At 39.7% G+C, this 14,671-nt stretch overlaps 1 protein-coding gene across 7 annotated transcripts in view; it reads right to left on the reverse strand.

Moving 5' to 3' along the window:
- The window catches only part of LOC119441717 (peripheral plasma membrane protein CASK), a 790,490-nt gene that overhangs the window by 33,905 nt on the left and 741,914 nt on the right, over positions 1-14,671 (reverse strand). For 6 of the 7 annotated variants that reach the window (XM_037706319.2, XM_049661551.1, XM_049661552.1 and 3 more), the window contains one exon: positions 13,435-13,464. The exons of the other annotated variant lie outside the window; for it this stretch is intronic. In XM_037706319.2, the coding sequence (XP_037562247.2) occupies positions 13,435-13,464 (30 nt within the window). The remainder of the gene's footprint in view (positions 1-13,434; positions 13,465-14,671) is intronic. 7 annotated transcript variants of the gene reach the window in all.

Consider the following 14,671-nt stretch of genomic DNA (forward strand, 5'->3'; position numbering starts at 1 on the left):
CATCTGATACAGAGTTTCCTTGTTCTTCTATGACTTGCAAGAATGCGAAGAAAGCGCTGTAAATAATCTCTAGGTCAACTTTGGATGAAGTTAATTTGCATCTCAGTGCTTTGAAAAGGTTGAAGGGGGCCAGAATGAGGGCAATGACAGTCCTCAGCATTAAAACGAGACACTAATTGTCTCTGACATAACAAAGGTCTGACTGTATAGGGTAAAAATGAACAGTACAGTAGAACATCTACCGGAGAAAATAATTACTAGGCATACAACGAAAACTTCTTTATTTTGGGATATGTGAACGGTACACAACTAGAACACAGGTTACACGGTCACCCTGTCTCAAAGCTTGTAATAAAAATGTCTGAATACAGTGAATACAACCAAAGCTCACTGAAAAAAAAAAAAAAAAAAAAAAACACAGTCCAACGGCAAATTCTGCTAGTCATTTCAGAATAATAATTAATACTCGCTAATTATTCACATGTTTGCCCACCTAGTCAATCCATTAACACAATCCAATTTGATTCTATGAGTAAAACATCATAGCTTACAGCCAATTGATTAAAACGAGCATGCATCCTTCCCAGCAGCTGAAAGAACTACCCTATACATCCAACAGCAAGAACTTGTAACAAAACACAACACAGACTTGTAGAAAAAATACATGCACACACAATTTTCACCTGGCTAGCTAACAAATTGTGCCAAATGAAACAACTATATATCTGTCCATTCTTTTAAAGGAGCCATGCAACACATCTTTGGAAATGCGTGTAACGTCTGGCCCCATTTTAAAAGGCATCAGCTCGCTCATCTTTTCCAACAATAACTTCTTGAATGCATTATGTATGAGCAGGGTTGCTTGCAAGCAATGCCTTGCCCCTGCAATGCCTTCGTGACCTTCCCCTCTTCTCTACCATTGCTAGCCTTCTGGAATTGGTGGCAGCATGAACTTATGCCCTAGACGATCTGCTCACTTGGTTGTCTTCACACTGAGTTTTCATATCAGTGGAGAGGTGCCGTTTCCGTCCAACAAATAGTGGCATCACTACATTGTTGCTGAGATTTCTAAAGAAGTTTATTTTAGCAGGCCTTGCTTCATATCAGAAAAAGAGGCATTGAATGCGTGAGTGATACTTCTGTTTGTCTATTTGGAAGTGAGATGTGGTTTCTCAATTATTTTTCTAAGCCCTGACGAATGTCCGCATGCGCTTTTTACTGTACATTCTTTCTGGTCTTCTTGGGGACTCCAATAAATCAGTTGTGAGTGTAGCGCTCGTGGTGTCTGGTACTGTCTTTCAGGCGTCTGTCTTATTTGCATGAGACTGTTGCCATAAATTGTTGTAGTCGACAGGCTGTATCTAAAATCTTTTACCTATGCTTTGCTCAACAATAAGCAATAACATGGCCTAGTGAAGTGTGGATCAAACTTTCTACTATAAAACTAAGGAATGACCACATCTAGGGCTATAATTGAGACTCTCTGTAGTGTTTAAAAATTGCTCAGATACACAAAAGGCACCCGGGCACACAATCCCACGTGAGTACCGACAAAACAAAAAAATTTTAGCAATGATAGTGTTGTCCGTCAAGAGGCTGTAATAATGTGCACTGCTATCATTAATGCATGTTAATTCACAAGCACTGACAAACGTGTGACGTCACACATGGCTACAAAAGTATGCAATTCAACATTGTGACTATTTGGGCTTGTAGATATGGTGCTCTGTCTCGTGTATACTTTCTTCTTCCCCATATACTTGTGCTAAACAAAGGTTTTCTAAAAATATGCAACTCCAATGCAATTCAAGGATCCGACTGTTGCTCAAGAACCCTGTACCCTGCTTTTTGAGATGAACAATAATGCTGCTGTCAAGGATACTCTTGCTCCTTCAAAAGCACCGATTAGTAGAAGTATCTAAAGAAATCTGGCCAACACTCATCCTTTCTCTTGAGTACCATAATAGGCATGAAAAGTGTGGTGGGGGTATGAAAATTTGCATAAAAATGAAGTTTTCTTTCTAAACAAAATTGTAGTTGCCTGCTGCATGTTCAGAAACAATATCCAGCTCGAGTATTCACGACAGCACTGTCTAGAAACTAAGAAAGCATATTTACCACGTTTAAGAAAGCGCCGCAGGGCCCCTTTTGCCATAATCAGCATAACTGCATATTACATTAATAATATTAAAGCTGTGCACCCAGCATGTTCCAAAGGTTTACAACTGCAACACAATGCTGACGGCTTGACTGCTTAACAAAACGCAGGTACATTACACAAGTTGCATCTAAATTCTTCAGAAGCTACTGCAAAACACAAGGAGCAAGTTGTCCAAAAGTCAGTGGTATGAGTATCATTGAAAATACCATGGACATTAACTACATTTGTTTTTATCATCACAACACGAGATGCCTCCCGAATGTTGCCAACAGTTGCAAACCACTCTTTAACCTTAGTCTCCATTTCATAGAATAATAAAACAAATTGCAAGAGGATACATAGGGAAAATAAAAGGAAGGAGTGACAGTGCATTCAGAAAAGTTACAAGCTCATGAACAGCATATAATAAAGCAGCTGCCACAGTGCCAATTGTTCTGCCTGTCACGGAACATTGAGCCCCAAAATACACAATGGAAAGTACATTTTTCCATTTCCATGGCCACTGGTAGATGGGTTATTTGTGTTACATATACTTATGTATTCAACGAGGTATGTGTATTTTGGAGACTTTTGCACGGCACAATTTGTGTGTGTACACACTTTGACACAACTAAGCAACTGATGACAAAAGTAAGTAACTGCAGTAATGCCTGGCAACCCTGTCATCCACTATGTGGCAAAAGCACATCAAAGCCACTGCCCTCGAAAATAAATCCTTTGCAAAAGATAAAAAGCCATCACACACCTGGCTACACTGTACTTACCGCTTACTTGCACCATTTAGATATGCGTATACTGCACACAATAAGCTGGTGCTCAATTAATAGACACCACAACTGGTGACAAAGTGCAGCAGTGCCTGGCATCCTCGCCATCCACTATGGCACCAATGTAGCAGTGTCAATGCCCTTACAAGAATGTTTGCAAAAGCTTAAAAGCTATCATGCAAGTGACTATGCTGCAGCTACCCCTCACTATATTCAGCCATAGAGTACTGAGTACAATAACAATACCACTAAAGGGCCCAGCAAAAGCTCTTAACATTTGTGCAGAGGCTTCCCACTGAAAACCTTTGGCAAAGACTGCGTGAGTGCTAATAAGTGACAAGAAAGTTAATATGTATAGTCATAATGGATAAGCAGTGTGTCTGTCAGCTAAAAATTTATGAGCACTTGACTGCAAGTGCTGCACCAGCGAGCCAGTCTGACTGCATACAGTCAAGCAAATAATTGGCAAACACATATGGCAAACACAACTGGTAAACAGACCGTCAAGTAATCCCTCCTCAAAGTGCTGCCATAACAGATGTGGATAAAGAAATACCTGGATACATGTAGACAGCCCACCATACCAACAATGTTGTGCATCTGTATGGCACACAACTGAGTCCTGCATGCACAGTAACAAACATGTACATGGTGTCCCAGCTAACATGCATTGAATTTTAAAAAGGTGACGTGACCTACGTGGATAAAGCAAACTACACCTTGGTTGCAGTCCCTGAAAAGATTGCTAGAATTGTTTGTTTTACCCATAACTGATCGCAAATGTTTCATTTAATTAATCTTTGGTTCACTACACCAGAGTACTAAGTTTTCATGCTGCATTCCCAAACATCAGTTTCAGCTGTTTGGAGCACACTGCCTTTTGTGTAACTATTTTTATCACATTTAAATCAAGTACAGAAAATTTATGAAACGCTGGCATGGTGCCCCACTTGTTGCCTGAGCACTGCTGCTTGCTAACGCATTGTGAATCAACTGAATGTGCTGCATGTATCATCTACAGTACACACACTCAAGTGTGTGTACTGTATGTTTCTAAATTAAGGGAGCCAGGTATAAATGACTTGTTAATGCGATTAGCATTCTTTGCCTACTTCAGGTACTTTAGCCGAACGAGTGAGTGAAGTTGTCTACTAGGTTGGACCACTAGGTAAGTGCTTGTGGTCGTGATGCCATCATGGTCATTCTATTGTCGTCATTCCAGCATTTGCCATCTGATACTCGTCATGCTGTCGTGGTTCTGCCGTCGTTGTCATACAGTCATCGTCATATCGCCTCCATTGTTCCACTGATGTCATTCCTTCTTCATTATTCCATTGCAATATTGCTGTCGTCATTCAATTGTGATCATGCCTCTGCTGTTATGTCATTGCCGTCATTGTGTCGTCGTGATGTCATGGTAGTCTTTCCATCGTTGTCATTCCAGCTTCATCATCTGATTCACACCATCAGCGTCATACCGTTGAAGTCATGCTGTGGCCATACCATCGTCTTCATTTCAGAAACGTCATTCAATTGTTGTCATGCTGTTGTCATTATACTGCCTTCGTTGTTCCATTGACGTCAGTCCTTCTTCACCATTCTAGTGCATTCATGCTGTCGTTATTAAATCGGCGTCATACCGTCGTCGTAATGTTGGCATTACAAGCAAAGTGGTTCGATGTCGGACACAGTGTATGTCACATATAGCCGAAGCAATAGAAATCTCAGAATGACAGCTACAGATTTCAAATAAGGTGCCTTCAGCAAGACGATGTGTCGTTACATTGCTTGAATGCAAATCGCATTAACATTGAGTGCTCATGTGATGGGTTCTGCCAGATTATATTGAGCTAAAGCTTAGCAGAGAGGTGAAATTTCATGGTGCACTTTGTTTAAAATCATAATTTGACGCAGCACTTGCCCGTATTGTTCAAAATTTTAACAAACCTACATATGCATCATTTGTGGTGATACTGAACAAGAAGTGTACATTTTTTAGTGAGGAAATGGTGGTGCCATCTATCAGTAGTGAATTTTAGAGATAGCATCTCCAAGTGGCATTGCATGCCCAAAGACCCTAACTCCTCTACACACCTTTTACGTTCTCTTATACGCCTGGTTCATAGTGTCCCCTAACTTTGAGAGTCCCCTATATTTACAACTCCCTAGTGTGCCAGAATGTGGTATTACTGCATGTATTACTACAAACATTATGTTACGACAAACACAGAATCGAATCATGGTATTGCACGAATAGGTCAGTGATTTTTACGCCTGGCTCGCTTAATTATAAAATATTTCCTATGATGTCTTAATGCACAAGACAGCCCAATTATAAAAACATGATTCACCCTTTTCAGACATGTCACCATGAAGCATACTAAACTGACAACTGTGGATGCGATTACGCTATTACAAGCGGGTACAATTATTGTCCGTGTTAATTTCGTCTTGCGTCATTGTTGGGTGCAGTGACAGGATGGGCAACAGAAGTGTTGCACTAATGAGTGACTCTCACTATAGCGATGCATAAAACTGGAACTTTGTTTCTGAGAAGTGAAAGCATCACTTTGAAAGCTCCCCCCCATGTTTTTCTTTGCCTTTACCGTCAGTGGCTCAGAACTATATCTCAAGCATAAAAAACTAAACAATCATAACTTGCAACTGTATTTGCACAATTTTTCTTCATAACCATTTAAAGCAAACAAAAGTAAAAAATTCAACTGGGCAGTGGTTGCAAACGCCTTACCAGAGCAAATGACAAAAAGGAAATCGAGGCACACTATTCCTGTCAAACCGAAGCAACCCTGATCTCCCTTGCTGCTCTAGCGAATTGTCAACCAGCCTCGGGCTTTTATTTGGAAGACAAATTCAGCCAAGCATAAAGAAGCCGCTTCCAGTGAGCGCAGACAGACTGAAGCTTGCCAGATTGGGAATACACAGTTCTGGCAGTCTCCAGCGGCCTTGGTCCAATGGTGTTTGCTGCTTCAGGTGGGCTTGTGGTCCGAGTCAATGGCAAAGCATGGAAGCTCATCACTTTGTGCTGTTCTCCTTGAAGAGCTTAGTTTCTACACTAACCTCTCCTGAAAGAGATATGGGACAATGTGTCCAAGCAGACACGTCTACCCATCACACTACATGACAGAACAATAACTGCTTGCACATACCAATTTTCAAACCGAACACATATGAAACAAGCACCGTAGGGAAACAATAAATTAGGCTAAAGTGGTAAATTGCTCTCTGCAGACTTCACATTTGTTCAGTGAGGAATACGTGGATTATTACTGAGGAAAATAAAACATCAGGCGTTTGAATGTTATGCTCCTACCATGAATCAAACTACATCTTAATGAAGTCGTGAATTGCTCAATATTTTCGGCTTTTGGGTACATTTTGTGCAAGGAAAGCTTGCAAAACTTTTCCAGCTAAGTTCGCCTTTATTTTTTAGTGCAGTGTGACTTCACCTCCCCTTTTTCTTTTTTTCTGCTCACAACCAACTACTAACTAGCTCTGCAAGAAGTTGCCAAAGTTCATGATGCGGTGTGGGAATTTCAATGCACCCATATGTCACTTTTACACTGTTTCCTGGCCTGGCCTTCTACCCCTCCTCCAAGGCTTTGCTTCATGTAAAAGTAACCTACTTGCAGTTCCAGAAGTTAAATCTTCTAGTCACGCTGAGCTCATAACTTTTTATTGTGATAGCAATTATATGAACATTACAGGCGATCTTTTGCCGCTGTCGCCATTGCCGTAAGGTTCCGTATATATTTAGGTATATGTATGCTATATGTCATGCCATGCTATATGACATGCAGTATATGCAGGTTATATTGCCACACCACTGTATCACTAAAGTTGCTCAAACCAGGTTTTACATTTTTGACAAAACTATTCCTCAGAATTTTAAGCATGGCAGCCCACAAACAAATGGCACGAAACAAGACACCGACAGTGCATGCCTTTTACTTTAAATCTTCTCAGACTTATATATTAAAAGCCCGAAACAATAACAGAGCTCAAAACTGAAAATGCTATAATTTTATTGGCGTGGCTGTGCACTACCTCCAGGATTGGCCCAAGAAAGAGGCTTGAAACATCCACAATATGGAAAAGTGGTGGAAAAGTCGCTAAGAAAGACGGCTTAAATTAATAAACATAAATGAAATTGTCCAAGGGCCGCATTCAAACAGACGACCCCTAGCATAACAGCTTGTTTTTACATAGTTAGCTTACATTTACTTCAATTCATACTGCCACTACAGCTAGGTGCCTTTCAATTTGTGTAATATTCTAACATGCTGCTATAGCATTCATTGCTTCGTCCATATGGCAAAACTATGACATGTTTTCCTAATGTTCCTTTAATGGTAAATGTAGCCCACATGTCTTAATGATACAGGAAGAATGACATCTCTTTTGAGACCCACCGGTAATGACAACATTGGTAGTAATTTTTACATAAGCTCTCATAGCAGTAAAGTTGGTGTGCAAAGATTTTGTGAGCGGAATGGTTTGAAATGCTAAAATTTTATTCCTTCCACAGGCGCTCGCTCCTATATTGTGCATGGAAACTTGCAATCTGGCAGGATAACAATAACAAAGCGGGCACACCCAAAGCCTGATTGCAACGAAAACTACTAACTAAACAAAGAGCATGGATCTCAAGGCACGTTGTTCTGCTATCAATAACAAGCCTTGGTGTTCAGTAAATGAATCCACAAAAATAAATCCCATCAACTCTCTTATCTAAAGTCATCCAAGTGTTATTATTTATGTTTTATACAACTTACAATCCATTAACCCTTTCAGATTGCAATTTTTAGGAGGTGACGCATCTCCAGTGTCAGGTTTTTTCTCTCTTATTTATAAAACAAACACAACGGTTTATTTTTGGTTATGCGATAGATAATGGCAAATGCTCGCCAGGTATGGTCCTCACATTCCTATCTGACGTCAGTGACATGGCGGGACAGAAATGCGACAGTGTACCGGTATGTGAGTGACAGTGAACGGGTTAATGTACCAACTGTTCAATGTTCTTAAGTGACTCATACACTTTCAGCAACAGTAATTTTGTAAATACTAGAGAAGGTAAATCTGCAACTCTAACCCATGAAATAAAACTGGAATTTACTGGTGTTTAATTAAACGCAGCAGTAGTCTGTTCTACATACACACTCTGCACTGCATCAAAAGGGTGTCATCTGTAAAATGCCTCTAAATGAAATTCTAAATGAATTATCAGCAGACTTGTTTTTCAGTAGAGCCAACACGCCATTTACATTAGAGCAGCCTCATTTCCATGTAAATATGCTGAAATTGTGCAGATGTCAGAAGTACCTGTGGGTACTAACCGGCAAACCAATAAAGAGATCAGGCCACAAGCACTCGTATGCCTTTCGCCACAGCAGTGTCGGCCCATGATCTCACGTTATGCTATGGCTGTCCCCCTATATTTTTGAATATGAAGAACACATTCACTTTACTTGCCGATGCATTCAAATGCGCAAAGCAGCTACACTGTCCAGAATGCCCCACTTTTGCAAGAATTTCAATAAATATGCTGGGGCATACTGTATGTAATTCAGTACGATGCATCTTATGTGCTATTCCACAACTCTTGTTAAGAAAAATCAGACCAGGGAAGACATGACTGCCTACCTCAAGCCCTCTGAATCTTGGCACACTTAAGGTCAGCACTGCACTGCATGGCTACTCTATGAAATTGTCAATAGCTGCCTACTTTTATCAAATGCACTTAGTCCTCTTCAAACGATTGCTCCCAAATCTGTGAGCATTATTATTATTTTTTTAATATGTTATAGAATGCAGGTGTTTGCTTTACGTGAACAAAGAGAAAGGTTTATGTGTGTTTGTCTAGAGAAACTTAATTAGTAACACTTTGTTCACTAACGAATAAACAGAGAAAACGGAGCTCAATGTGCAAACCTACCAACATGCCCAGCTTTCACTGCTAGTAAGCTGTCTGCAACTCCATGTCAGTAAAACCCAGCTGCTGGGCAGTGCATGTATGCGCATTCTCTTACATCTAAGTCTTTTCCTGTACTATTTTTGTTCAGCATGCAATCCTAACTTTCTCCGGCCTTTAGAGTTAATTAAGCTTGATTCAATGCTGACGAACCTAAACCAAATGCCTAGGAGCTTGGATAAGGGATTGTGTAACTTAAAATTTCAGAATGCAAGAGAAAACTGACTATAAAATGTTGGCATATCACATGATGTGATTTCGGCAACATGCTTATCAAGGCTGATATGATCTAAAGTAGGGCAGCCATGTCTTGATAAGTTATGGAAATGAAATATTTGCGTCTCAAACAAATAACAAAATATTTCTAGTCTATAAGATACCAAGGCACCGTTAGTACCTTACAGGCCCTCTTGCAGATCTAAGTTGCTATTCTTGCATGCTTGCACGCGGGTCAAAACTGGACATCAACCAAGATCCCATTGCAGAAATTACATTAAGCTGTTAAAATATATACTATATACATAAAAATAGGGAGCTTGGCGGGTGATTACAGTTTAGCCTAGAGTGTGTTTTACAGCAGGTTAATATAACAGTATACACAAGATATTATCATTTATGTTTGCAATTCTCAAAAAAAGATACACTTCACAGAGGGCCAAAACAACCATACAGAACCATACAGATACAAAATAAAATGCAACCCAATGCAAACAAATGCAAGTAGCACATAAAAAACGCCAAAACAAAATGTATACGAGAAATACAAGCAGCCAGGCATCATATGCACAAGTGTTTTCAAGTACCAAGTCAATCAGGAACAGTCACTAGACATTAACATACTAAGTAGCAGCAAATTAACAGCTTATGATGTAACAAACTGGTCAAGTCACAGACTAGAGCTGCCTAACTACTGCATCATTACAATGAGAGCACTCTGACATATAGCAACCAAGAAATATTGCAAAGAACTGTGAAATACTGTTAATGGGATTTAAAGTAAAGGTGTGAGAAGAAAATATTTAATGACTTATGAAGCACAACTACTCTATCAAATAAAAGAGCAGGAGGTATGCAGACACCTTAAGCCATAATCACATTTGCAACCAAGTAAATACAAAAAAAAAGCTCAACTGCACAGAAGTATCGCAGGCTCCCTAAACGAAATTGTCTGTAGCATGCAAAAATTAAACATAGAATGTGCAGTGAAGGATGGACGATTTGGCTGACTAAGAACCTCTGCATTATAAGACAGACAGGTTTATTTTTTGGTAGATGAGCTTATTGATAAGTTAACGTGCAATGCTGTCTGCTCATGGTTAACATTTGAACAAAAGATAACTGCTGAAAGGTACATTTACTTTATTTGATGACGTAAGGCGTTACTTTGATTATGTTTAAATTGTAGTATTAAATCCATTAATCAATACAACACCTTGGTGTTGTGATAACAGTGGCCTAAATATCCTGTGCAGCTTGCTGTGTATTTCGTAGCTACTCAACGTGGTTACTATTAGTATGCAAGAAATTGCCAGAGCTATCAAACATGCGCTGGAGATAGTAGTGGTTAACCCTTTCTGTGAAAAGGGCAACAGATGTGAACATGCAACTCTTGCAGTACTTTCAGCCACCTACCTGAAAACAGAATCTGATTCAGTTAGATATCTATCTTTTTTAGCAATCATTGATCAGTTGCCTTGCTTTACAATACAGACAGTATAATGAGATGTCACTTGTGCAACTCAGCTTAATTTTTTGCGAATGTAAGTCTCTTAGCTGTGAAAACTATAAACGAATAACCAACAAATAGCCAAAATGATGAAATAGAAATGCCACAGTAGAATAAAAAAAAAAGAAGAAACAAAGATCATGGCTTTCCAAATACAGTTTAAACAACAAAACAGAGACAGGTCTGCTTCAACTGTTCTTTTATTTGTTTTATCAGGGGAAGCATAACAATGGCTGAAATGTTTAAGCAAGTACTGTGAAAGAACTGATGCTGAAGCTACACCAGCCATCAAATATACAAGATACATACAGAATAGTGCTCGAACCTTGTGCAACTAATTCTTAAACTGAGTTCCTGGGTTTGATATGAGAAAAGGATAATCCTTTGACTGTTGAAGTTCCCTTGAAGTTGTCAAAGACTACATTATGGCCTTTCCATAGGATTTCTCAATGCTGTATGTACCACAAAGACAAAATTACAAGTCCAAACAAAGGGGACTCAAACAAAGATAATCAGTTTATGTAACCCAGGCACACAAGACAGCACCCGAGAGCACTTGTGGCTATGATGAAAGACAGGCATCGAAATTAAAAGCACAGTCTTCAAGACAGCAGCCCATAAAGCACACATCAGTCAGCACACTTTCAGGTGCAAACTTTGTCACCACACTTTGCTCTTCCAGCAATTCACATTCACATCGAAAAAAGAAAAACAAAGGAACATTGAAGCCCACACTGGACCATGCATAATTTACTAAGATGCAACTGAAGTTATATGTTACCAAAACATGAACAATCATTCCCTGCTGTTTGCAGAACAAACTACTAGTGACTGGTTTGTTCCTCAGAACAATTAACAACCAGATGTAAAATAAGTATCAACAAAATCTGCAAGCAATGTTCCAAGCGCACAGATCACAGTACGTAAGAGCAGTTATATAAAGCTCCACCCCCCTCCCCCCATTTTTTAAGATTTCTTGAGAAAGATTGCAAGGTTGTTCAACCTGGTGACACTGCACTAGGAACTAAAGCACGATTCTTGCATGAATGAAATGCAGCAACAGTACCTAGTCAAATCATATTTATACAGATCGAACTCACACAGTGGCTACTGGTGCAGTCAGATGAGAGCACCTTGCATATTGCATAAGCATATTGCAGTGGCAGCACATCTAAGCACCCAGACTCTGCCCCACATATGCCTTCACGCTCCAAAAGCCAAACCGGCCGACACCTCAACACTAGGTTGCATGAGCACAGCAACAGCTCAAAATCATTGATTGGCTGTAATTCTACCTTGCGTTGTAGAGGTGTGATTACACGTTGGATGGAAACATTCTGGCCTAACCGTGTCCAGGGGCAACGGAGTTCACCGAGGACCTCCATATTAAACACATGGGACACCTGGGCACTAGCCATGCTTCTATGGTCCTTGTCCTTTCCACTTTGCTAATATTTTCTTGCTGCACTACCTTTCCAATCCGTCTATCCTGACAGCTTATAGCTTATAGCCTTAAAAGCGTGACTTAATTTTTTGCTGACAGGAAAATAGCATGGCTGACAGTGAAGAATACTTTATTTACTAATTTAGCCAAGTAAAAGTGGTGTAAGCTTCAAGTCTGTATTAAAGATATACAAACCATAAAGCTTTTGAATCTTACAGAATAGTCAGTCTGCCAAAGGCCACCTTCGCACTTGTGTGAAAGAGTAATTTTGAGAAAAATGAACCATGCTCTGGTCTTTCTTGAGTGTTTCAAATTTTCAAAATGTGGGCACTGTACACAATCTATAAAACAAAATACACTTTTATTGTTTTTAGTGTATCATACCTGTAATACCTGTACAGTAACCTTGCGTACCAAAATATAAAGTCATTTCTTCTCCCAAAGATAGACATATCTGAAGATTGGAAACACAACTGAAGGTTCAACAAGAAAAAAAAAAGAAAAAAAAAAGGACTGCATCTCAACTTTGCCAAGTAATTTATAAATTGTGCGCTTGCTGTCTGTTTCTTAGATAAATGAACCCTATATGTATACTCACAATATGACAAGAACATGTGCTGCCTTTATATGCCCATACTGCTGAGAAATGTGAATGCATCATAGTGTTTACATGGTGCCCATACTGGCAGGGGAAATCTGAGGAGAAATTGTTACTAAGCATACAGAAACTTATTGGATGTTACTGCTGTCATCCATTTATGTATTATAGGTCAGGTCACGTATCACACCAACTTATGTAAAATGTTATGAAAAGATCTTTCCCAGCAACAGGCAAAACCACGGGGACCATGAGTTGTCATGACCATACATTAGTAGCTGCATGATGCTATTCGTTCAGCCGATTTCGCAGCTATGACATTAAGCTACTATGATGAAGAGCTAGAACGATAAACAACCAGTGCCGAGAGTTTGCTGAGCCCTAGACCATTTGGTAGCAATGTTTCTCAGTGTATGCATAGTAATTATCCACAAGATCAACGAAAAACCAAAGAAACTTTTGCAGCACACAATGGCCACCCATGCATATATAATACTAATATGACAACAAAATGAAAAGAGCAGCATGCTGTAATAGTGCAACATACTTGCCTTGAAGAAAGTTGCAGGCAGCATGCTGACAAAACAAATTCAAAAGCAAATGAAACACGAAGCGCACAAGCACAGAACAACCCGCTACAGTGAACGCCACCATCAGAGTCGAAACAGAAGCAAAAGCAAAATGAGGCAGAAGATAGAACGAATGCAGGCAGAGAATTAAAAGAAGGCCTTCAAAGGCCTACTTACTAGAACAGGCGGGGGGTTAATCCTGAAATACTATATAGGGCAGAGCAGGGGAAAGGAGGACAAAGAAAGAAGGGCAAAGAAAGGAGAAAACAAGAGGAAAGAAGAATGATTGAATCATTTTGATTAAAAACACAAAGAAAAGATGGGGCTCCACACCCGCCAAAGCTCTGTCGTGCCTGATATCGTAATGTTTTGTAAAAGCCACATAACCACTACATGGGCATATTACGCAAAAGAATGACCATGCAACAGGTATGGCAAATACAAACCTTGCAATATATCCACGCACGCAAGCGTGGATGCGAACTTGCTACACTATGCACTACTGATTGTATTGCTCCAAGACAGGTTGGATGGATGCAAGCCATTCGGACTACTAAGACCAAAAAAATAGTAAAAAAAAAAAAAGATATTTCATAAAGGTGCTGCATATTACAGTGTTCTTCATAAACCCTATACCAAGCAGCAGGTTTAATCCTTGTCGGTTGAGGACAGACAACACAATTTTGTAACCTCTATGTATATAGTATCACGTTCGTTTCTTGAATACAAAGTGGGCCAACTTACATAAAGTATATGCTAAGGATGGCCACTAAATTGCAATCTACAGTTGAGTGTTCCATCTTTCATTCAGCTTGTTATAATGCTCACAGCAGCAAATGAACTGACAGTATTCTAAGACACAGTCAAAGTGTTTAGACCTCTTCCATAACTCTGATATCAGCTTCTCTGCATAGTAGCCTGTCTTTCGTAATGTTTGACAAGGCCTCTCTTCGGAGCACTGGTCAGGTGCTGCCCCAGAAGCATGCACAATGGAGAGGAAGAACACATGTGCCAAGCTGTATACAATGTCAGCGTTGCACTTAATTTTCATCTAAAGGCATTGCAATTCTCTGCCAAGCTGGAAGAAAAGATGCAGTATTAGAAAGGTTTGTTTGAATTATGGAAGGGGTCCACATTGTGCAACCAGAAAGCTGCTAATGCATCAAACATCAGACAGCAGTATAATGGGCCAAACTGAATCAAACGCTGAAACTCAGTCGCTTCTTGGTGGCAGCTGGCATGAGGTATTAAAATTGTCTAGAATTTGTTGTGCTATGTATTGCAAATAGCATTGACAGGCAATTTCTGCGACTTGTTTGTTAAGAACCACAGAAAGTTTACTGAACTCTTAAACTGTCTGACATGATATAAGCTTTCGATATACTGGGTGTACAAGGTATTGAGAACATGGCTT

Source organism: Dermacentor silvarum, chromosome 2 (assembly GCF_013339745.2).
Source record: "Dermacentor silvarum isolate Dsil-2018 chromosome 2, BIME_Dsil_1.4, whole genome shotgun sequence".
NCBI lineage: Eukaryota > Metazoa > Arthropoda > Arachnida > Ixodida > Ixodidae > Dermacentor > Dermacentor silvarum.